Source organism: Larimichthys crocea, chromosome X (genome assembly GCF_000972845.2).
Source record: "Larimichthys crocea isolate SSNF chromosome X, L_crocea_2.0, whole genome shotgun sequence".
Classification (NCBI taxonomy): domain Eukaryota; kingdom Metazoa; phylum Chordata; class Actinopteri; family Sciaenidae; genus Larimichthys; species Larimichthys crocea.
Genome location: NC_040020.1, coordinates 14,185,535 through 14,210,488, shown reverse-complemented (window position 1 = coordinate 14,210,488; position 24,954 = coordinate 14,185,535). Strand labels below are relative to the sequence as shown.

The window sequence follows — 24,954 nt, the reverse complement described above, 5'->3', positions numbered from 1 at the left end:
AAAAAAAAGTTGAGATCCTTGTCTGTATTTTGTCAGACTGTGAATGTTTAATCACTGAATTGAAGCTGATGACCTGATCTGTAGGAGCAGGGATGTTCAATGTGCTGCAGAGATGTTGCCTTGACTTTATGTCAATTTTAGGGGATTTTCTTTGTTGTATATTGTAAAGTGTAAATATTACTCTCCCTCTGTTTGTCTGTTGTGTGCACTATAGACACAGACAAATTACAAGACAAGGACAAATAAGGAAAAAACATAAATGGTCACTTCACTCCCCATTTTCATCCCCATAAGGATTTTAGTGAGTGAGTATAATATATAGTTTGTACTACATATTCATTCAGATTTTTCCTTTAATTTATCCTCAAATTACTCATTTTTATATTTGACTTAGTTTAGATCTAGGAAGTACTTTTATTTATTGAAGGAAACATATCAGTACTACAGTGTAGAAATACTCCATATATTCCAAGTACAACTACAGTATTATCTACAAAGAATTGTCCCCATGACATGATTATATATGACATTATTCATAGTTAATGCTGATGTATAAGTTGCATTTCACTGTTGCCCCTAATTGCGGTGTATCTATTTTTTAGATGGTAATTTAGTCCAGTGGAGTCAGGCCCATCCACTCTTATTTTTGCTGTTTCTCTGAAGTATTCAAGTCATTTTTCCTGTTTGAGCTTAAATATTTTTTTAAATGAAACATCTCTCTTACAACTCATCTGAAATATAATTGTGTTGTGAGCCACAATCCAAGACACCTGTGAATCTATGGTTTAATCTTTAACTTTGAATTGTATTTTACAATATTATTATATTTTTATGTAAATTATTGATCTGTAATGTAGCTAAAGCTGTCAAAAAACATGTATACATTTGCCTCTGAGTTGTAGTGTGTAAGCATAAAGTGGTATAAAACTCAACAGGAAACATATGAGCTGCTCTGTTTACATACTTATATAAATATTAAATGCAACAGGTTGTAGCTATGATGTAGATATAAGACAACATTGCAGCCAAAGTTACAAAATAAATCTATAGTTCTGTGAGATGTGAAACAAAGGCTCAGACGTGTCTTTATTTGAATTTACGAACACTGTAGTTGCCTTCTTTCTTTGTGGCTACGTGTTAACGCCCTCATCCACTGACGTCCACTGATGATCGTTTATTGTTGGTTGTTCAAGGTAAAAGCCCGAGTGGAAGGAGGAGGAGGAGGAGGAGGAGGATTTTAGGAGCAGTTCACTCCACTCAGAGCGCAAGAACGCACAGAACCAGCAAGTGGATCCAAACAATCCTGCAGCGGACTATCTGACAGTTTCACTTCTGTGATTTCATTTATTTAAAAAAAAAAAAAAAAAAAGCTACTTACAGTTTCCTTTTTCTAAAGGAATCAACTCCTCTTAAGGATATGTTGGTGGAACGATTCAGGAGCGTTTTTATTCTCCTCTCCTGCATGTTGCTGGAACCCGTGAGTATATTTAAACACATTTGACTTTTCTCATGACTTTAACATGGACTCGTTTTCAGGAATGCGTCATTTGCTCGCCTAAATTGCCAAAGTAAGGATGACCCCGTACAAATTTTCAAAGTAAAACACTGTCTACAGTTATAAGTTGGTGCGAACGCCGCTGTCTCTACTGTGCCAGTTTTGTAGGGCGCACCAATGAGAGGCTTGATTCTTTGACTGGCGGTGACCATGTGCAGCTGTGGAGAGATGATGTATGAAGGAAATATTTGGTTTTCATTTTCATCTTGTCGTTTGTTATCAGCACAAAAAAAAAAAAGCTTTTTAAGTTTTTAAAATAAATATTGAATTCCTCTATTGTCATCACCACACCAGTCTCCTCCAGTCAACACTCAGCATCTATTTTTATGTGTCAATACCCTCAGTCCCTCAGGCAAAACCTGCAGATTTTTAAATCACATTGAACACCAAAACAAAGCAGCAGACCAGACGGTGATTGTTTTTTTTAACTGACATTAATGTGTCTTTATGTCCTTGCTGATCTCTTTTCATGACTGAAGTTAAAGGTGAATCAGCAGGAGAAATCACAACGTGCATGTAGTTCCCAACAGGACTCCGTGGCAATGGTCTCCTTTGTGTGTCTCTCTACTCTCTCTCCAGCATCTGTATTCACTGGTCTCCTGTGGAAAAGCATGTATGATTCATGCTGGAATTCAGTCGGAGGCCGAAGCCTTTAGAATAGCACACTGACTTTTATATTTGCATTCACACACACACACACAGACAGTTTCCGAGCCTCTTTGTTGGAAATAAAGAGATGGAATGGTTGCTATCGCTGGCAGACAATAGGAAAGTCATAATGGTGATGGTGGACTGCAGCAAGTTTTTCCCTGATACTCTAACTTGCATTGCTTAAGGCAGTGCTAATCTATCACTGATTCATCACTGAAAACATCCTCGCCAATCATAGTCCAGAGGTGCACCGTGGGTGAAGTAACAGAGGACATGCTGCGTAGCCTGAGGAGCGAAATAAATCATAACCTAACTGGGGGAGTCACCTTGTGTGGGGAGGGGGAAAGGTTGGAGTTATGTGGGCTCATTTTGGGGCTAACAATAGCCACATACTAGCAGCCTGATTAATGCCCACAGAGAGGAGACCCATCAACCTAAGTAAGAGTAATAAATCTTCCAGTCCTGGAGAAGGTCTGTATATTCTCTAGAGGTAAACACTTGTGGGTTCAGCTTCATGTTGGAAGCAATTGACGGCTGAAAATTTTCGAAACACGCACACGCAAATCTGAGGAATATGATGGCTAAATCACAGTCAAAAGATTGATTTTGTGTCTGCCTCATGTGTCAGGTGGAGAGATTAATGTGAGTGCACGTCAGCTCATCTCAGGAATGAAGACAATAGATGTGTTTGCCTTGAGATGTGAAGCATATGTGTTATAACTCATGCAGTCCTCTGTGCTTCACTAATAGACAAATGATCTGTGATGGCCTCTGTGGCTTCAAGATGTATAGAAAACACATGTTAAATGTTCTCTTCACAGGTGTTTTCAGGGCAGAATCAGATGTGTGACATGATGACGGAAATAGACAAGGAGAGGAGCTTATGTGAGGCTCAGATTGAAAACAAAACATCAGGTATGTTGTTTCTTTTATTGTATTTAACCTGCCTTTTTTTGCCCTTTATTCACTCCAAACGTGCTTAACCCCAAAAACAGGTTCCGAGTAAAGTGACACAACAAGTTCTTAAGACAACAAAAGCTGTCCAAACCTCCCCTCTGGCTTTTCATTATACCCTGCATGGTTGAACACTGTTTTCCACCTCATGCCAGCCCCTTGTCACATGTGGCTTGGTTGAATCTCAAAGTGAACTTTTTAATTGATCGAGTTTTACCTTATCACTTTCATTCAGCACGATTAAGGGAAGCACAACAGTGAGTGTGTGGTAATGAAACTCGGCGTAGCTGATTTGTTGTTTCAATTTATTGTTAATGAAGATGGAATTACATGTTGCTAAGTGGGATGGTGCATACTCACAGCACGCAGCACATAATTATGTTCTATAGAGAGATCATTTTGCTTCATTGAGCCTCTGTTACCTCTGTGTGTAACCGAAACCTTGTTGATCCTAACTGCAGGTGTCCTGAGACTCTGTTTACTTCCACAGGATGAAAAAGTCATTAAACACTCATTATCTTTTTAATTTAGATGTAATTCTGCTTCCTATAGCTGCCACCAAATGTAAATTCTGCCAAATCCTCAGGGTGACGATGCAAATATCACCTGCTAAACTGATGTGTCATAGTGATGAAATGGTGAGCAGGTGTGGAAGTGCAGTGACCTGGTTCTGCGTCCAGAAACTCAACAAAACTCAACAAGCCACAGTGGACTGTTGAATTCAAATAACAGTATGTAACAGAGGACAGGGAGCTGTTTTATTAGTCATGGTGGCAGCGTGTTAACTCAGGGCATCCGCTGTTATGGACCCGGGGCTGCAACAACAACTGACATGAGGTACTGGGTTTTGGCTGCCATGGTAACTCCAGTGCTCAACCTGTTTGTCTCTTGAATGGATGTCCCCTCACAACAGCTAGACACATGCTGTCCAAGCATCTGTAATGTTGTTGTAATGTTGTCACGTGGTGTTTCCACCTTTGACAATTACAAACACAGCTTTTTTTTGGCCTCTCTCTGTCTGTCTGTCAGGTTGCAGTGCGACATGGGACAAGATCACCTGCTGGCCCAATGCCGATGTTGGTGATGTGGTCACCGTCCCTTGCCCCAAATATCTCTTTGACTTCTCCAGGGATGCTTCTACACGTAAGAATCAAATTTCTTAAAGGTCGCCCCTCCTGGTGCCCCCTTGTTCAACAAATAAGCAGGAAAAATGTATTATAGTAGATAAAACATGATAATAATGCCCTCTGTGGTGAGGCATTATGCAAGAAGAGACAATAAGTGTACTCTAGGGCGCTCTTCCAGTGCAGAAAATGGGATGAAGCATAAATTCTGGCTTTCATGCTAGAAAATGAGTTGCTCTCTATGATCCTCTAAATAGTTTAAAAGTTCCTGTTTTTATTTCAGAGGTATAGTAGTTATACTTTAAATCTGAATCATATAATAAAACAGTTTTAATCTTAATGAAGGTTTGCAACTGTTGGACCATGAATGCATCATGACTTACCACTATGTGGCCTACAACTTTTCTGTTTTGGTTCACTCTCTCATTGCATTCCCAGTCACAGGAAGCTGTTTTCAGCAAAGGAAATTCTCTGTAAACGATCTTCTTAGACAGGCAACAGTGTTAGCAACTGTAGATGCTAAACACAGCGAAGCATTTAGCTGCCTCATCGAATAATGTAAACTTTATGTTGGATGACTAATAAATAAGCAACAGTTTGCTACAACAACTTTATAAGTTGATCATTTGTCAGTGTTGTGATTATCGCTTGTTGCGCTGCCACCAAATAAGCCGAAAATCAATTATTGCAGTCCACGGTGTAATCTTATCTTTTAATGAACATCATCATCTCCCTGATCACCTACACAGCCTTGAAACCACACATAACTATGGAAATATTTCTGGGACATTACACAAACAAAGAAACACACCAAATATAATACTATTATATATATATATCTATATCTATTATATATATATATATAAAGATGCTACTCATGTTGATCCTTCCTTATCCTCTCTGTTCTTTCTGATGTTTCAAACACTTTGTCAGTATAATCTCGCTCCATTTTCTGTGACCAGAAATAGGAATTATGAAGTACACTGAGCATCCCAGCGGCTCACAGTCATGATGTCACTCTGGTCCACGATCACCTGTTGTTTCTATATTTCCTCATGCTGCCTCTCACATATGACAAAGAATACAGTAAGACTCAAACGAATGGCACAGCTGAGTCACAGAAAGATAAACAGCTTCTCATCCCGGCACCATCCGCCTGTCAAAGACACTTTCTGTTTATTTGTCATCCTTTGATCTATGAGAAGCCTCACAGCAAAGTAATAGTAATTATGCTAGGGAGAGGAAACCACTCTCGTGAGAATTTATTTGCTTGATTGCAGTCTGTTTGTATAGTAGTTCCCCTCTGAGGTTCCCATATATGTCTATTTGTCATTAATTACCACACTGAGTGAGTGAAGTTGTTTATTTATATTCAGCTGGCAAAGATAAGATTTTAACTTCAACTTGGAGCCTTGAGAAATGAGTCTCTGTTGGGGTTGAAGCAGCTTGAAATTAACTTGTAAAAACGCCGGGATAGTCCTATGAAAAGGTTCACTATTTATGTTTAATAGATAAGATAGTTATGAGTATGAGTGTCCATAAACAATCAAATAATTCTTCTTAATATTAGCTTTTTAGCCTTTTTATGATAATTTTTTAGCAGCTCTGATAAACCAAGTGTATGCTACCAGCACCAAATGGAAAACAAAGTTATTTGGTACAAGTATTTAGCACAGTGAAGTGTTTAGCAGCTAAAGAGTCAGATATTTTTGTCATTGGTTGATGGAGACCAAAACAGAGCTAAAATAAGAATATATTTTGAAGCTACACTTAGAAACACACATCTAAATCACTGTTTCTTTGTGTTACCTGATACATAAAAATACAACATGTTTGCTTTAACAACTTTATAACGTGCCGGTATGTTAAATGATGGCATGTTGTTTTGCCTCCAAGTGCCTAAAAAATAAATTCATGGGACTTTGGTGTATGAAGATGAACCCTCACCTCTTCTACCTATTGCATTCAATCTGGTGTTCTAATGAAAACTTTTAGGTCTATCAAGCAAACAAAACTGATTTGAAGTTTGAAGACGTATAAAGTTACATATTTTTATCTGTAAGTAATTGCAGACACTGTGATGCAGTTCCTGCCCCTGTAATCTCACCAGCACTTTCCCCAGAATATACAGGACATGAGAGAGATTTAAACCAATGATTTATCATTAGCATGTGAAAGCTGCATGCCGAGTAGAAGGGGAACTGTGATCTGACCCACATGGGAGATAGTGTGACCTGACAGAAGAGGGCACTCCAGGGAAAGAGAGGCCACAGATGAAGAATCACCAGATTTGTGAGGTTGTAGGCAGAAGAGGTATATTTTACTGACATGTCAAAGGTTAACCCACACTGTGCAGGGACCAGTATGAGGCGAAGGGGTCTTAAAAGAACGAGCAGGGAAGAGAAGTGATCTGCACTGATGTGCATGATATCAATTATGCAGTAAATCAACAAATCATTGCAGGTCTCTGCTGGTTAAAGCTACTCTGGTCTCAGGTCATGTAAGAAGGACTTAATTAAGGGATGATGAATAGTCTGGGATTTACTGACAAGATAAATTACTGTTGCAGTGGGTGAGAACCTTTTATCTCCACATGTGAGCATTACAGGAACTAAGAAAAACAGCCTTGTTTGTGTAACCAGACAACATTTGTCATTTCTTTCATTTTATTTTGAAAATATTTCAGAGGTCAGAGAAACATGACTTATATTTTTCAAGAAGCTGCCCTTTTCGTGCATGTATTACAGGAAAAGTCTGTTTAGCTTCTTTTCAAATGTAAGGTATTCACTGTCAGAGAATTGCAAAAGACTCAAGTTATTGTTACACATCCCGAGCCATTCATTTTATAGGCTTCACACACAAAAAAACAAGCATTACGAAACATGGCGCCACAGAGATTCATGGCCAAGTCATAAATTTAGTTGAGATAGAGTTTGCTATTCTCATGAACTCTTTACCTAGTAGCTCTAACACAAACACACACTTATTCATCCCTTTCAATAACACGGGCGACTCACCCTCTCTATGAGCTTAGAGTGCCTGGTTGTCAATGATTTCACCTGCAAGCCATAACATAGATAGACATAATAGACATATATTGTGTGTATATTTAGTTAAGCTCAAGGTAATCTTTGCTTGCTAATATGAATCTTCCTTCAAGATATAATTAGCAAAGATAAAGCATTTGACTGTACAATGCTGACAGAAAAGACAATTTAAAAAAAAAGCCTAGAAATTAAAACAATGACGGGATGATTAACTCGTTTGAGCTCTCTTCGTTGTTGTGCATGACACTGAAAATCCTTGCAGTCATGTTTTGGGGGATGATGAAAGCATTCTTCTGGCAATCCCTCAAACAAGCCAGATCCAGTGGTGGCATGGACTGAAACAGCAGGGGCTTATCGTCGCCTTTGTGTCTTGTCATGTTGTTTGAAAAAGCTAAGCCTCCATCTTCTCTGCAATACGCCACTCAGGTATTTGTGAGCTGTCCACGTTTTAATGCCAAATACATTCTAAGACTTTGGATTGTTGGTCATTTCCCAACTCGGTCTTGATTTGATAGTGGCTGTGGGGCGATACGATTGGGAAATGTGAGGAATGTCCCACATTCAGATTTCTACAGCAGCATTCAGTGCAAGGATTAATTTGTCGCCAACGCATGCAGCTTTCTTTCTTCCTTGACAGGAAAGGAGATGAGGAAATGCCACAAATAAATATTGCGCAACAAGAGCAAAATGACAGACATGTCGATCTGTGCTTCTCACTGCTGATTACAGGATTAGATACGCCTCATGAACATTGTAAGAGGGGGTTTGAATATAATTAATGACTAGTGTCCAATCTTCATCATCTTCATGTTTTTAGTCATGATGGTAAAATGCATCTTTTGGATTCTGATATGCACAATGTATATTTTTGTGATCTACTTCTTGCACTGTAGTCCTAATCTTGTTTTTTTTTATTTATATATTTTGCTTAAAATCATATTTTGGCTATGAGATATGAGACACACAAGAAACTGTGTGGGAAGAAAGAGGGTGATAAGGTGCAACGAAGTTCAGCAATCTTAAACACTCAGCTACCATTTCATTTAAGTGATGCACGTTTACTTGAAAAGTTCAAAAAGAGTACAAAAAGAAAATACTGATGAAGCTTAAGTGACTTACTAAATAATTTGGAAAATTGTACTTATTGTACAGCTGTTATTTACTGAGATGTAGCTGTATATAATGCAAGGGAAGGAGTAAGACAAGACATGAATATATAGATCCGTTCACTTATGTATTTGTTTCTGTATACATTCATTAGATCTGTAGTATAAGTTCTTCTCTTCTCAGGTCTATTCTACTGAGATGTTCTCAGGTAAAGATCTAGTCCATCATACTTTACCGTGCTTTAGACTACCTTATTCCTAGCTATTCTACTCTACTAAACTCTGCTATTTTCTACTGAGCTCAAGTCCGCTGTCCTGCACTAGAGCTCTAATGGGTTTACTGTACAGACCTCTACTCTGCTCCTCTAATCTGTCGGAAGAAAGTGCCCTTTCCTCTCTTTATGGTCAGTCTAATGCACTGGGACCTTTCACTTCTGCCCCCATAGGCAGGTCAGAGTAAAAAGATCTCTCTTCTCGACTGCTGGCCTCCTGATGTGCGTGTTAAGCCTGAGAGTAATTAAGGAATAGATGGATGGAAATACACATGGGAATCTTCCCAGCATCTCTAAGCCAGTGGGACGACTGATCCCCTTCAGTCATTCCTTCCATTTCCTTTTTAGTCTTTGGGACTATTCCAGAGAGACATATACTTACATCTCACTGTGACATAATTAAGTGTGAGTAAATGTAAAAGAGAAGTTTTGCCCTGTGGCTTATGCACCCAGCCCCCTCTCCACAATACACACATACACACAATTATAACACATTACTTCTAAATGAAGCACAATGAGTCTGTCACAGCGATTAGTTGTATTTTTGTAGGAGTGATGTTGGATTTTGTCCCTCTGCTCATTAGGTAACCTGTCAAAGACCTGCACTGAGGATGGCTGGACTTCAATCAGCATAGACTCCTACATAATAGACTGTGGATACAATCCCAACAACACCATAGATGAAAATACGGTACGTAAATCATGCTTACAAACTCTTTCAGTCCCATGTTACTACTGTAGATGGGGTCTCATGTTAAATGCCAGATGAACTGAGTGTGTGAAACTGATTTTTTTTTTTCAGGGAGAATTCTTTGATGCTATTAAAGTGGGTTACACCATTGGTCACAGCGTGTCGCTCATTTCTCTGACAATAGCCATCATGATACTGTGTCTCTTTCGGTAAGGAAATCCATCAAAATGCTACTTAATGTTCCTACGTAAAGACAATCAAACATCTTTTTCCATCATTTAGAGCAATAAAACACTATTGATCTTTCATTTCACACCATACTTCCTGCATTTTATAGATGTTTTACAGACACAGATGTGAAAAGCGTTTACTGTTTATGTTCAGGCAGCTGGCTGATGCTGTGTGTCATTGCCCTCGTCCTGCTGGGACGACTCGCCTGATGAGCTTACATAATTCACCCCAAATCACAAGCTCACCAGGAAGGCATTTGTTTGAGAACACCCAGAAGAGAGAATTTACATTAGTGACATTTACTCTGCAATACTCCCTGATTTGTTCTTGTTTACCTCTGTGCTAAATGTGAAGTCAGGGTTTTTTACATTTGTTTCTGCTTGAAAAATAGCATTCATAAGAAGTTAGTAAGTGTGACGCATATGAACACATAGCTTTTCTTGACAGTCAAAGGGTCTATATGTGGCTTGACATTTAGATAACAGCACAGTACAGCACAGTAGGAGTGCATTACAAGGTAATAGCCATTCAATAAGTGCTTATAATGACTGCTCTCCTCAGCTAAAACACACATTCTTTCTGTGACTATTTGCCCCAGTAAATTAAGTCAGTGAGGTTTCTGTTGGATATTTTCTTGATATATTTATTCCGACTGCATGCTTTGGTCCCCTAAACACACACTTTATCAGATGATTTTCAGGATAGGGCAAGTAAACAGTTCATTTGAGATGTTTGATCAGAGGGAATTCATTAAGAGAATTCTGCATGTTGTTTTTCCTGCTTGGTTTAAATCATCTTTAAATCAACATTTTGTTCGTCTGCTTTTACAGGAAGCTGCACTGCACGAGAAACTACATCCACATGCATCTGTTTGTGTCTTTCATACTCAAAGCCGTGGCAGTTTTCATCAAGGACGTGGTTCTGTATGATGTCGGGGAGATGGACAATTGCCAGTCTTCTGTGAGTACGACACACTCTTGCTCCTGATGGCTCTCATCTCACTCGCCAGTGTGTCCATTTTATTAGAGAAGTCCTACGTTTTATTGATTTCCCTCCCTGCATAATCAAAAGTCCTGCATCATTGATCAAGTTAACTCGCTCATCTGATGTACGAGCAGAAGCCGGCTGTTAGTTTCTGTCCTTAGCTGAGGCAAATTGCATCGATTTAATTACTCACTCAGACTTTACTGACTTTAATGCTTTGTCTCAGAGTTTACTCAACATCCAAGCTCTAAAGTGCCTCTGGGTGTAGCAGTGTTTGCCAAGTCCCTTCCACTCCTGAGACTATCTTTCTTTATTCATCTGTCCAACAGGATGTTGTGAGAGTTCCTGTTTGCCGAACATTAATCGTGACTAAAAAGAGCTTTGTCAATAAATCACATTCAGAGTTTTTTTTTTATATCTGGTTTCATATCTGTACCGACAACATGATCATAGTGACAAAAATGCCATTAGTGCTAAGTTAAGATAAGGAGTTAGATACAGTAAGTTACTGGATTGGGGTTTCATATACTGAGGCTATTTCATTCTTGATTGATTGATCGCGTCACCAACGTTGGTATCTTAGATCTTGCTCCAGCTGAATTCACTGCTTTATTACTAGAGAGGATTAGATCAGCAAGCTGTACATCACCTGCTTTACTAGAGTGTTAATGGCTAACTTTAGATATTTCCTCCTCAGAGTCCAAACACAGCTGCATAATCTCTTAGCTGTTTCTAAACTCAGCTATAAAAATAATGTGTGTAAAAAGCAACATATTAAAAGGGAAACTCCAGGGATTTTACAATCAACATTATGAAAACTACTACTGCTACTCACGAAGAACATGAAAACCTCATTCAAAATCACATTGTAAGAACACAAATTCCTAAAAATCTAGCCCAAAAAACCTCATGTCGTGCAGCATTTTTTTGCAGTCTTTCCAAGGGGATTGTATTCTTCTTTTTATAATTCCAACTTTTAGCTGTTATCTTTGTTACAAAGGTTTCACCCTCTAATAGCAAATCCAGCAGATACTCACAGTCTATATCTTAGAATATAAATCGTGGAATGTGTACATTTCCAGTAAGAATGGTGAAAGAAAGTCTCAATGAGAGATTACATTCAGAGGCTGGTGGAACAACCAAAGTCACACCAGGACTTTGTGTCTTTATCAAGTTTCTATAGCTTTGGAAGGAGATTTTTTTTAAGTCAGCAAAAAAATAACCCAAGTGATGTCATCAGAGTTATCTTCAGAGCTGAATGTTTACAGATCTGTAGAGGAAAATGTGTGTTACAAGCTGGAGCTGTGGAGTTTGAAAGTCATGGACACGTACTGAGGTCTAATGAAAGAGGCCAATTTGCATGACATGAAGTATAAGATCCAGTGTTTTTTTTATTTTTTTTTTTACATATATATGTAGATGTACAGTATATACCGTACACGTTTCTTGAGTACCAAAACTTTATGGGAGTGCCCCTTTAAAGAGAAGCTAAAGCTTGGAAGAAGAAATAACCCAATAATTTTAGTTTTATAAAAGTTTTGTAAGCAGTACAAGCAATACACTGTTTAACCTCCACATCCTTTCTTGACCAGTAGATAATGGTAGCTAATAATAAAATGAAGTTGGTTATTGCTTCTTTTGTTATGTTATATGTGTTATAACAGTTTACCCATTATTGTCACTTGTGGACATTATTCAGAAAAGGTTATTTTGCCTCATTTGAAGCTATTCAATAAGTGTTGCAGAGCTCGTCGCTGTGGATCAGTGCGCTATTCACCGTTTAGCTTTAATGTTACACCTACTGAGCAGCCGAACCTTCCCATGGTACTGTGAGGAGCGTTAGATATTGGTCTGGCAGTCACCATAAGGTAACGCTGTGGATTTTGTCTAATTATATCACGCTCATATTATTGTGATAATGACTATCTCCTCACTGCCGCTTCTGATATGTGACTTGCCAAGTTTAACAGATTGTTTTCTTGTAAGCGAGTCATCAATACCAATTTTAGACTAACCATTCTCTGTATATCTACAGTCACTGGCAATGCTAATATCCTGCTTCACCTGTAGGTGGGCTGCAAGGCAGTGGTCGTCTTTTTCCAGTATGGCATCATGGCAAGTCACTTCTGGCTGCTGGTGGAGGGCCTCTATCTCCACACTCTGTTAGCTGTTTCCTTCTTCTCTGAGAGGAAGTACTTCTGGTGGTACATCCTGATTGGTTGGGGTATGTGCCAGCCCGTGCACCATATGTTGATGAATACAGATTGCTCACACAAGTTTATTTACAAGGACATTTGATCCATCCGTTTGTCTGAAGTGGAAGCCAGAAATCATCAAATGCCTATCAAGTCACCATCACTAGGCAACCTGAATGTCTGTTTTGTATTTGCTTCAGCAGCCACAACACACATGATCATATGTAAATGGTTTTATAAGTGAGGTTTTATACATGCTGTGCCTGGTCCCTTTGCATATGAATGAATCATGCTGGTAGTTTATATGAGCAGCAGCAGGCAGCTGCCACTCTTCGTTTGGTGTTATAATTAAGTCAAAGAGTCCTGCTTTCGACGTCTTCTATAGAAAAATAGCTCAATGGAAAATTTTGACAAACTTAAATGGATAGACACATTTGGCAACAAGGATGCTCCTATGGCAGCTCGATATATATTCAGCTTTTAGAGATTACATCTTAAAAATGTTTTGTGTCATTTTTAAAATACTTATTTGGTCCTAAAATTTCCATTACAGCAGTAAATTAATTCTATAAATAGGCTGATTGAAATGTTGTGTCTGCCAGCAGATACTCAGGATGAGCCAATATTGCCACAGATAACATATGAGTCCAGTTACAAATGATACATAGCTAAAATGTACGGTAATTAATTACATAAGCAATAAAACCATCCAAAAGATTAACAGTGTACACATGTCCAAGGCTCACGCTTATGTTTGGTTGTGTTTGTTGACAGTGGACATAAGTAACCATTTCTCTCTGTGACTTATGTTAATGTTGTAATCACTTATTACAAATTCTGTTTATATTTCTTGTTTGTAGGGGCTCCAACCGTCTTTATCTCAGTGTGGGTGATTACAAAGGCGTATTTAAATGATCCTGGGTGAGTTAACTATTTGTCTTTGTTGAATAAACTTCAACTAATCTAAAATGGGCAGATTTCCAGATGCAAAAACACATTTACACAGTCAAAAAAACAACAGCATTTATGTTAGTGTGATGATTAATAGCTGGTCTCAGTGGAGGTCACACTATTAAACTCCAGCACACAAAGTAATTACTTCAGACGAAAGCTGCACTGACCTATAAAGCCAAAATGCAGTACCAACATACAGTATTTGTTCAACGTTAGCTAGGACCAGCCTTTCTGAAATGTGTTTTATGATTGCATTATGTGGTAGTAATGTGGAAATTACACATTAACTAATCTACTTTTCCTACCTGTTTCCGGGAATGACATTCTCTTCACTATCAGTCATTAGTTGGTAGCAATGGTGCAGTGGTTAGCACTGTTGCCTCGCAGGAAGGAGGTTTCTGATTGGAACCCCGGCTGGGTCCTTCATGTGTGGTGTTTGCATGTTCACACCATGTCTGCATGGGTTCTCTACAGGTACTCCTCCCAGAGTCCAAAGACATGCAGGTTAATTGGTGACTCTAAATTACTCATAGATGTGAATGGTTGTTTGTCTCTATGTGCCCTGTGATGAACCAGTGACTAGTCCAGGGTGTACTCTACATCTTGCCCAAAGTCGCCTGGGATCCAGCCACCCCTGACCCTGAAAAGGAAAAGCAGTTATGGAAAATGGATGGATAGCAGTAACTAAACATCACAGGGTAGAAAGAAAAACAGCTACCAGCTGTGTTAAATGATAAATAGCTTAGCTTTGCAAAGATAGTTAGCACCACAGCCTCTGATTATAAATCATGTGATTCAGCTACTCAAAGGTCACTTATTTAAATATATTAACTGTAGCTTTATTATCCTAATTCTTCTCCATTATTTCAAATGGACAATGGAGCTACAAGAACACATTATGTTTGTAGATATTGTGCTGTCCTTTTGCCCTTTAGATGAGCCATTATGCGTATCTGAGAATCAGAATTTAAGGTAGTTCTAATTATTTAAGGTATTACAATTTTTCTGTCTTCACTTTGCTACTCTCTGCCTTTGTAGCACAGTTCAAGAGTTTGTTTTTTTATCTTAAGTATTATGTTTGTATTTGTGCTCTTATCTCATCTGACAGATGCTGGGAGACAATCGATGACATTCCATGGTGGATCATCAAAACACCTATTTTAGTCACCATACTGGTGAGTCACGCCTCTTCGTGAGTAACATTTCATATACGCCGCTGCATAATGTGATCACATCAACCAGTCTTTTACTCTGCCGGCAGGTGAACTTCTTCCTCTTTATCTGTATAATCCGGATCTTGCGACAGAAGATGAATTGCCCCGACATCGGAAGGAAGGAATCAAATCAGTACTCGTAGGTTTTCACTGCAGAGTGTCGAACTTCTTGTCATAGCATGGGTTAAAGTCATAACTTTTGAGGTGACACCGAGTAAATTATTTTGCCATTATGTTGTTAGTGGTGAGCAATCATAGCATTTGTATAGAGACAAATATAGCCTTGACGCTACTATATTTTGCGGGGTTTAAAAAAGGTGAACACAAACCTTCACTTTGTTCATTCTACTTTTTTTAGGAGGCTGGCCAAATCCACTCTGCTGTTGATACCTCTGTTTGGCATAAACTACATCATTTTTGCCTTTATCCCAGACCACATCCACCCAAATGTGAGGATGGTGTTCGATCTTATTCTGGGGTCATTTCAGGTAAAGTCCCACAACAGCATACAACAGCTTTCCAAATGTCAGACAGAAGCAGCGCTGATGTAACTGATCCTTCTTTTGATGCTTATAGCAGTGCTGAAGGGCCACAAACTTTATTTTGAAAGTAGCAGCTAAGGAATGACAGAGGAGAGGAGAGAGAGAAAAACAGGGAATGCAGCAAAGGGCCAGAGGTCAGCCCGAACCCTGGGCACATGCTCTACCAGGGGAGCTACCAGGGCGCCCAGGCATATGACTATCACTGAGAACTTATATGCTAGCTTTCTAATTGCCTGCCAGTCAAAAGTCATGCTCCTTGGTAAGGACTGGGATCCCCTGGTCTTGTTTTTTGGCAGATAAAAAAAACAAAAAACTTTCATTCGGTTACATGAAATGAAAACAGCTTGGTAACATGAAGACATTTTGTACGATTAAGCAAATTATTGCTTTGTTTATCTGACATGTTTAATTTTGTGTGCTTGAATAATGAGGAGGCTGATTTACTGAGTATTAAATTGAATGTGAACGTTGAGAGCCAAGTGCAATGATGGAAATCTTAAGTAAGTATTAAGAAAGTATTCTTAATTTATAACCATTTTAGCTCAGAATGATAACTCCTGGGAAAATGTCCCAGAGATCTAAATGATGGACCTCATGTCATTATTCATACACAAACATTTTGAGTGTTTCTCCAGCTGTACAGCTCTCACTGTGCGGTATGTTTTATCTACTTCTCTCTCTTCTTCAGGGTTTTGTTGTTGCGGTTTTGTACTGCTTTCTGAATGGAGAGGTAAGTAACTTTAAACAAAAACAGCTCTTTAGTGTGTTTACCGTCCTTTTAAGTCACAAAATCTCATCCTCTCTCCCCCTCCTGTGTGTCATACCCTCTTAACGTTGCCTCTTCATCCTGTTTGCCGACCTCCTTCAGGTGCAGGCGGAGATTAAGCGTAAGTGGCGCAGATGGATGCTGCAGAGGTTCCTGGGTGCTGACACAAAGTATCAGCAGCCCTCCATAGGCAGCAATGGCAACAACTTCAGCACCCAGATCACCATGTTGACAAAATGCAGCCCTACAACACACCGGGCATCTGAGTGTCAGGAGCACCTCTCTGCCATCTGAAAGCCATCTAAAGTGAACTTCCCTCTTTGTTTTTATCATTACATACTGAATACGTGGCTCACATGCACTGTTCCAATGCAGATGATATTGGTTGCCGAACGTCAAAATGACATTTTAGTACTTGAGCTAATATTTGTTCATTGTCACCTTTTCCATCGCCTGACAAAAATGACGAGTGATTTTTTTCCTTGCCAGAGAGGAAAGACGACTTAAATCACATTCGAACGCAGCACCTGTTCAGTAAACAGGTTACATAATATTCTTAAATTTTTTTCGAATTTCGAATTTTGAATCACAGCAAAGACCATTTTCAGACTGTTCTAGTGTAGCTGTGATCAGTGAGGAACTTTCACTGTATTGGCAGTCGACTGATCTAATATTTACATAAGGCTGGTGTCACACATATATAGGCAAATACACCTTAGTTCCTACTACCATGTAGTAAAGCCTTGTGGAGCTCACATGATGACTCACCCTGAACAGGCTACTGACAACATTAACATTAAGTCTTTTATAAGACTGCAGGGTGGAGAAAGATCTATGACTCCAGTGTTTTCCATCTGATGTTGTGCAATAGATGGATAAAGCTTGAGACGAGTCATGTCCTATAAGAAGAAAGTTTATTAAGAGGGTGTGTTACACAAGGGAACTACATGCACTTAACCTAATAGCCCATGTAGCTTTGGGGACCAATAGTGACAACATTAATGACATTGTCAGGCTGACGTGAACAGTAGTCACTGAGGAGGGATTTATGGCATAGCCAGCATTCTGGGCCTTCCTATCCTGTCTTTGACAGTTTTATACGGGCATACACTGCTGAATTACTGCCGGATAACATTCCAGAGGAAACACTAAAGCTCCTGCTTGTGAAATTTTTCTGACATTACAGAGGCTTTTAGTTTTATTTCATAACTCAGCAGACGCTCATTTTTACTCTTCCTGCAACTAATGGACCAGATGTATTCAATTATTTGTCCACAGCACACAACATTGTGAATGAATATGTGGCAACAGTTATTCACTTACATTAACTGGATTACATGGACGGTTCATTTCACTGTATTGATTGTTCATTTTCTATTCTATCCTATATTTAGAGATTATATAAACATGTTATTGTAGCACACTGTTTATAGTAGTCCAGACTAAAATATCTCAACAGTTATTAGATAGATTACCATGAAATTTGGTTCATTCATGGTCCTCAGAGGAGGACTCTTAATGACTTTGATGATCCCCTTACTTTTCCTCTGGAACCACAATGAAGTTGATAGGTTGCAGAGATGTTCATCATTATCAGGAAGGGATTTCCCAAATACTTTGATTTATAGCTAAACAGCAGCAAATCACATTCCCATGAGCCTCAGCTGAACTCTGTGTGCTGATTAGCACTAAAATGCGAACATGCTACTCTAAGATGATTTTAGAACATGTTCTGAAAAACATGTTAGCATTCTCATTGTGCTAGCTCGGCTGTAGATTCTTAATCTTGTTTGATAGGATTTATCAAAATAAATATCTAAATAGCACCATGCATGGTGGCTGTTACTCTCTGTTGTCTCTCTGTTTAATAATGTTTTCAGACATTTATTTGAAGCCATCTCTTGCTTAAAAGTACTTTTTCACACATTACATATTAATATGTACAGGCAGTGACAGCGTCACATTTCACGTGGATGTCCTGTTAGAGTTGTATGTATACTTTAGTTCTCTTTCCCGTTGTATGTAAAACCAAAACTAACTCAGAGTACCTCAGACTAATTGTCACGCACATCTGTTGTATATGATGTGAAACTGTAAATACACTTAAAGAAGTGGTTTATGCTGTGGTTTGTGTTTATGACTTATAGTGCTCAGGTGTCAACTGGAAATCGATGTTTACATTTAAAACTGTGCGTTCCTCACATGCTATTTGAATAATGTCAGTGAAGTGTTTCTTATTTGTTGCCATGTATAGTCTGTGTAAATATGGTGTGCTGTACAGTATGTGGAATCAGCTGTAAAGATGTTATTGAACAAAATGTCAGATGAAGATGAATAAAACCATTTGCACTGTGGACACTGTGAGTCGTAACTCAAAGCAAAACAATCAACTCACATCTTTATTTCTGTTTTAAATAAAGAAAACAGGTAATAAAGAAAATGTAAGAAATAATATAACAAAAAAACAGATGTACAAATCCACATTTGAGCTTTTTATAAAATACATTTGACTCATGTTGTTCACCTCTACCCTCACTTACACTTATCATGTATCTGTCTCCCCCTGCTGTAAAACTTAAGATAAAACATTCATAACACTTTCTTCATCTTCAGAAACCAAATTCAATAATTCAATTTTCTAAAACAATTTTGTTCCAATGTCCATAATGAGTACACTCATTTACTTCATTAACCTCGTGCCACCAGTAGTTCAGTTAGAACTTGGTTACATCATTTATAACTCAGTTACAACTTGGTGAGGCGCAGAGTGTTGAGACGCACCGGAAGAATAGTGGCTCCCTCTGCATAGCTAATCTCTCGCAAAATCCCATTCCAGCACTTCTCTGGTTCATCGTATCTGTATGAAACATAAATATATTAGTGATTGATACTATTACAGCATCATGATACAAAGAGAATCCATAATAAAAGCAAATGTAATTTCAATGCCTTTCATTTACAGAGAATCATTTGACATCAAAGGGAATTTTGGTGATGATACTAAATAATAGCACAGGGAAAGAACAAAAAAGTCTAATAAGAGCTTTTTCATAGCATAAATTTTGATATAATGATATGACATTTGCCATAGCAGGAAAGACACGGCTGTGGCTCAGGAGGCAAAGTAGGTCCTTGGGCTGAACCATAACTGTTCCTAAAGGCTGTGTCCTTTCTGATGAGCAGTCAGCACCTTACATGACAGTCAATGCTGTCAGTGTACAATGTGTGTATGGATGGGTGAATAAGATATGTAGTGTAAAAGCAACTTGAATGGTCGGAAGAATAGAAATGCGCTATATAAGTACAGTCCATTTATTATTAGCGATACTGTAATATATCATGAATCTAGTCTAGTTTTTGTCAACAAATTGTCATTAAAAGACCAAAATGCATTAGCCCATCTCCCAGTACTTCTTAATAATCCCAATAATATGTGGCACTCAGCCCAAATACCATTTGTTCCCACTATAGATGTACTATACATCTTAAAAGTAGGTCGGAATATTTTTCTCGAAATAAGAATTAATAATTCCCTAAAACCGATGAGCACTGTAGTCATGGTTTTTAGACATTATATGAATAGGAGACAATAGTGCATTTGGGAGAGGGTGGTCTATTTTCAGCTGTGGTTTCATTCACATTTGGTGCATGAGAGAGTGTGAATAGAGCTTCATCCTCTTCTCTCCTTCTCTCTCTTCTTCAGGGTTTTGTTGTTGCGGTTTTGTACTGCTTTCTGAATGGAGAGGTAAGTAACTTTAAACAAAAACAGCTCTTTAGTGTGTTTACCGTCCTTTTAAGTCACAAAATCTCATCCTCTCTCCCCCTCCTGTGTGTCATACCCTCTTAACGTTGCCTCTTCATCCTGAGAATATTATCAGACTTGTCTTTGACAGTTATTGAAAAGAAACAGTGCTTTTTCTTGGGACTTCTTTGGGCAAAGTTTGATGTTTCTGGAGTCAGTCAGATGTTTCTTTGCTGTTTCCAAATATGTTCAGTTACAAATATTGTAACTGGTCAAATCAGGGAGCGACTGTGTCATTTTAACTGTAGGATATAATCTTTCAATCAAAGTCAGAACCACATCATAATGAATGAAGGGGGCTCTCACCTCCAGATGTCAGTCATCTCTGTTGGGACGGGCTCCTCACTGGTTTCAGTGGGCATCATGGCAAAGCCCCCCAAAGCATACAGAAAACCTCCTATCGAGAGCAGACTGAGAGAGCTACGCTCCTGAGGGAATTCTGTGAAGTCTGACCACCTGTAGGACAAACAGGACAAAGACCAAAGACCACAAACAGTGAAATTTTCAACAATGTTAAATAAGCTGCTATATTATTGTGAAATATCAACCGCAAGACAAGTGCTATTTTATGACCTAATGATCTGCTATCACGCTCGGTGAGTCATTTCACTACTGTGAGCAGATGCTTCACCTCATAACAATGAGGTAAAGTGGGGTCATATAAAAAAACAGTTGCCTCACTTGTTCATGGCGATGTCGTAGACTTCCACAGAACTGGTGAGGCCTGTGTCTGTGACCCCTGTCACCACAAAGATCTGGTCATTGTGGATGGTGATACCAAACAGGGCACGGGCCGTCTTCATGGGAGCCAGGTCCTTCCACTCAAACTTAGTGGGGTTGTAGACACACACTCTTCTCATGCATTTCCTGCATAAGACACAAGATCAGTTTATTCGTCACAAAAACTACTACTCATCCTGTAAACATAGTCACATTATGATTGATGTATAATGATGACATCAAAGTTGGTTTGGACTTGAGACTTCTTCTATTAACGGAAAACATTATAAACTGGAGGATTGGTGTTTAAAAGAAGGGAGAATTTAGGAGGCAGGCAGGATCTAATGAAAGATACTGTTGCATTATGGGAAGTGTAGTAGTAGTAGCAGATTGTGTGTTTTTTGGAACTTGGAACATACTAGAGAATCGAAGTCAGGATATTTCAGCCTCTGCTGCCTCAATTTCTAACCATTCTTTTGTGAGTTCCCCAGTTTTACAGATGTAAATACTAAACCACTGTAGTACCACTTTAAATACTGTTCGGTTCAGTTCCTAAATGTCAAATTCTCCATAATAAACAAAGCGATACCTGCAGTTACAAAATTAGTAATAGAGCAAAACTAGAATTAATTATAATACCATAAAAAGAAAGTTTGTGTTTTTTGAAGCGGTCAGCATGCTCCCAGTTTGGAGAAGCAGGGAGGAGTTGTGGCACAGAAGCAGAACAAACCACTGCTGTGGACAAAAAAACAAGTTTTAGCTACATACAGTATTTCTTTAAGTGTACAGTATAGTGAGCATTTTGTTTACCTTGCCGTCAGACAGCCCTTTCCACTGACACTACATTGTATCAACTGTAGAACATACAAGTTCCTGCAGGTATTACACTGATCTGGTAGCAAGGCAAAGCAGTGACAACATGCTCACTATAGTGTCCATTTAAATGGATATTGATTTCTTTAGGTGGGCCTTTTGTTTTTTATGTGGCTAAAACCATTTTTCTGCTGACCCTGTCCATAGCTGTGCTTTGCACTACTTCTTTGACAGGGCTTTTTTCTGCTCCTTTTAAACTGAGAGAGCACTGGCTGCTGTCTGTTGAAGGTAACATAAGTACCTCATACAACCTCACTCTCACAATGTCATAAACTGGGTGCCTTATAGACTGGCATCAATCGAGGAATCAAATGATGGAGCCACATTGTGATTTTACAGTGCCACTTACTTGCTTTCAGACTTTCCTCCGATGACATAAACAAGGCCTTTGTATGAGACAGTTCCATGGCCATATACCTCATAAGGCAGAGGGTCAGACTCTCCCCATTTGAAAGACCTGCATACAAAAGAGTTATTATTATTTGACCTTATAGATGATAATGGTGAATCTACAGACTCACACATTAACAAAATGCTGGAAATAAAAAACAGGGTTGTTTTTCATGAGGATACATGGTTTTCACAGGAGAGTGAGGAAATACTCCTTCATCTGGCGTTTCATAGCAATTACTATATCTTGGGAAACATTCAGCCATTGCAATGGAGGTCTATTCTGAAAATGTATGTTGCGCACTAATAGTATATTCAAATCGTCAGTAATTCCAATTCAACCATCTCTCTCAGTCATTACTTTTGTTTTCATTCAGGTAATGGAAGCAAAATTGACTGTTGTTAGTTACGCTTCATATTAAATTTAGAATCCACACTTACTGTCTGTCATAGATCATGACTGAATCCAGGGCATGTTCGCCTTCCTTCAGTTCCTTTCCCCCAACAACAAAGATGGAGTTTTCAGCTTCAGTCAGGCCAAACAGACAGCGAGGATTGGGTTGTGAGGGCATACCTAACCATTCGGAACTTACTGGGTCAAACTAGGGATGGAAAGAATCACATGTTAGCAATGAGAGGCAGAATAATGCAGTATAGATACAGTTTTAAACCATTCTTTTTATTTTATAGGAAGCATCATCATCACTTATACACTACCTGTAGGAAGTACGAGCTGAATGGTTCATCTTTATCCTCCTCGTTGTAGAGCATTCCTCCAACAACAAACACCTGGTTCTGATCCGTCACCAGGCTGCAGTGATTCTTGGGAATTTCTTTAGACTCTGAGACCACATAGCATTCATTTCCTACAGGGTCATAGGCCACAGTCCCTGTGTCACTGATCATAAGTATCAAGTCCATCTCAAACATCCCAAAGCGAGGGTTGTTGTTAAGTATACCAGGCAGGTACCCTTCCTCATCTTCATCCTCCTCATCACTTCCTTCTCCCCCCTTTGCCCCATCACTGCTGGGCTTACTAGGCTTTGGTAGACGCCCTTTATGAGCATCCTTGACAAGTTCCAGATCCTTCTTGATCTCCTGGCTGAATCTTAGGAATTGGTGACGCTCTACTTTCTCTTTGAAATAATCCAAAGGTATGAGCCTGAAACGGACGCAGTGCAACAGCTCTGGCAGTTCCTTAAGACGGTTTGTCTCATCATGTCTGATCCAGTCCATCAGGGATTCAAACACCAACTCCTCCCGCTCAATGTTAAGGGCGTCTGAGGTGATGATAATGGCCAGCTCGCTTGGGCCCAGCTGCAGAAAGTCCTGGTCCCTGACAACAACCTGGTAGCGTTCACAAATGAAGTCCCTAGCAGTAAGAGCAAGCCTGGGACAATCCAGTAGAAGTCCTAGCCTGAAGATAGCCAAGCAGTTTCCCAGCACCAACTTTTCTTGGAGGTAGGACACACATACAGAGAAGATGGAGGGGATTTGGTACATGTTAGCAACCATGAAGATATCCTGGACATTCTGTTCTGTCAGATTAATGTCAGAGGTGTATAAGTAGCGCAGAATCATCCCCATAACGCCTGGTTCCACATCTTTGAGGACAATCTCACGCTTCTTGCTCTCCTCCAAGTCAGACAAGAACATGGCCTTGAAGAAGGGGCTGCTAGCTGCCAAAACCAAGCGATGGCAGGGGAACTCCTTGTCCTGAATTTTGAGGACACAGTCCACAAACTTGTCGTTCTCCAAGAGATCACACAGTCCGTCCTGAAGCAGAGTCTGTTGGTACATCCGGGGCTGCTCCACCGGGTCTATAGTCAGGGCAGCCATTTTGTTCGGTCTCCTTGTCCTGGTTGGGTTTCGTGGACACCCTACTTACTACCAACAACAGAGCAGTCAGAGACTGTCAGTGTTCACGAGGCTGTTCAGACTGCTGTGAATAGTCTCCACGGGTTGGTTGGCTGGTGGTTGCAGCTGTCTGTGGCTGTCAGTCAGCCTGTAAGTCAGAGGTATTTATAGACACAACCCTCACAAAGCTGAGGAATCCATTTTGGTGGACAGGGAAGAGGTCCTATCCACGCCTGCACCATACAGACCCCCACAAACAGCTGAATGACTAAGCTCGGGGGTGACAGCATGTTAAATCTAGCAGAACAACTCACCAGGCAGCCTGACTGGGTCTAATTACTGCAGTATACTATGCATAGGTAACAGTTGTTTCTAGAAAGTAGTATGTTACATAATAATCCTCCTTTTACACTAGCAAAAACCCACAAAGCACCAGGGCAACATTTAAATCTAATGTTTATTCATGTCACACACTTCAATATACATACACGACATCACCTGGCATGAGTGCATTTAATTATTATTTAAGGTATTATATGCTTATTGTTAATGGTTTTTACAGTGGTTTTTACAAAAACAAAGATACAAATGTATGAAATTGTCTGTTTCAGCATTTGTAATTAAATAGTGAATTATACATTTATGTATAATTGTTTAAGTTAATATAATTAAAACGCAAGGTCCATACAAAATGTTTCATTATGGAATGAATCATCTTTTAGATAAATCAAACTGTTCTTATAATTCATTATATTTGGTATTTGTCGCTTGTTAATTCTGATCATTGATTCAATGAAATGTTTTCTCTTTGCTTTACTTAAAGAATATGACAAGGCCAATGCCAACAAAAATGTCTGAACTTAGATGTGGTATCAGCTAAGATGATCTGTCACGGGTGGCCAAGGCTTACTACTGTTGCTATTTTGAAGTTTACTGTTCATTCAGTCAATCAGTTTGATGATACAATATGAATTGGATGGAGATAATTGAATGATTTTATGTTCAAAATACTTTTAAATTAATTGC

The 24,954-nt window shown here is 39.1% G+C and overlaps 2 protein-coding genes across 2 annotated transcripts; one reads left to right on the top strand and one right to left on the bottom strand.

Moving 5' to 3' along the window:
* The first annotated feature begins 1,200 nt into the window (after positions 1–1,200).
* On the top strand, positions 1,201–18,640 carry LOC104927960 (vasoactive intestinal polypeptide receptor). The gene is made up of 13 exons (XM_010742159.3): positions 1,201–1,477; positions 3,028–3,121; positions 4,190–4,303; positions 9,294–9,400; positions 9,512–9,609; positions 10,462–10,591; positions 12,686–12,839; positions 13,671–13,731; positions 14,873–14,939; positions 15,026–15,117; positions 15,337–15,466; positions 16,209–16,250; positions 16,389–18,640. The coding sequence occupies exons 1-13, from the start codon at positions 1,418–1,420 to the stop codon at positions 16,578–16,580; spliced, it is 1,341 nt and encodes a 446-aa protein (XP_010740461.2). The 5' UTR covers positions 1,201–1,417; the 3' UTR covers positions 16,581–18,640.
* Positions 18,641–18,733: 93 nt separating this feature from the next.
* LOC104927959 (kelch-like protein 40a) lies at positions 18,734–24,115 on the bottom strand. Its single transcript, XM_010742158.3, has 6 exons — positions 22,789–24,115; positions 22,513–22,673; positions 22,031–22,138; positions 20,770–20,955; positions 20,395–20,544; positions 18,734–19,143 (listed from the first exon to the last, which is right to left on the bottom strand). The coding sequence occupies exons 1-6, from the start codon at positions 23,908–23,910 to the stop codon at positions 19,032–19,034; spliced, it is 1,839 nt and encodes a 612-aa protein (XP_010740460.2). The 5' UTR covers positions 23,911–24,115; the 3' UTR covers positions 18,734–19,031.
* Between the last annotated feature and the right edge of the window lie 839 nt (positions 24,116–24,954).

What these genes read in the sequence shown, in the direction of transcription:
- LOC104927960 (XM_010742159.3), top strand. Translation starts at nt 1,418, where the DNA reads ATGTTGGTGGAACGATTCAGGAGCGTTTTTATTCTCCTCTCCTGCATG. An exon ending in ACACCATAGATGAAAATACG is followed by an intron (nt 9,401 to 9,511) that starts GTACGTAAATCA and finishes TTTTTTTTTCAG; the next exon opens with GGAGAATTCTTTGATGCTAT. An exon ending in ATGATACTGTGTCTCTTTCG is followed by an intron (nt 9,610 to 10,461) that starts GTAAGGAAATCC and finishes CTGCTTTTACAG; the next exon opens with GAAGCTGCACTGCACGAGAA.
- LOC104927959 (XM_010742158.3), bottom strand. Translation starts at nt 23,910, where the DNA reads ATGGCTGCCCTGACTATAGACCCGGTGGAGCAGCCCCGGATGTACCAA. An exon ending in GTCATGATCTATGACAGACA is followed by an intron (nt 22,139 to 22,512) that starts GTAAGTGTGGAT and finishes TTTTGTATGCAG; the next exon opens with GTCTTTCAAATGGGGAGAGT. An exon ending in GAGATGACTGACATCTGGAG is followed by an intron (nt 19,144 to 20,394) that starts GTGAGAGCCCCC and finishes TGTTTCATACAG; the next exon opens with ATACGATGAACCAGAGAAGT.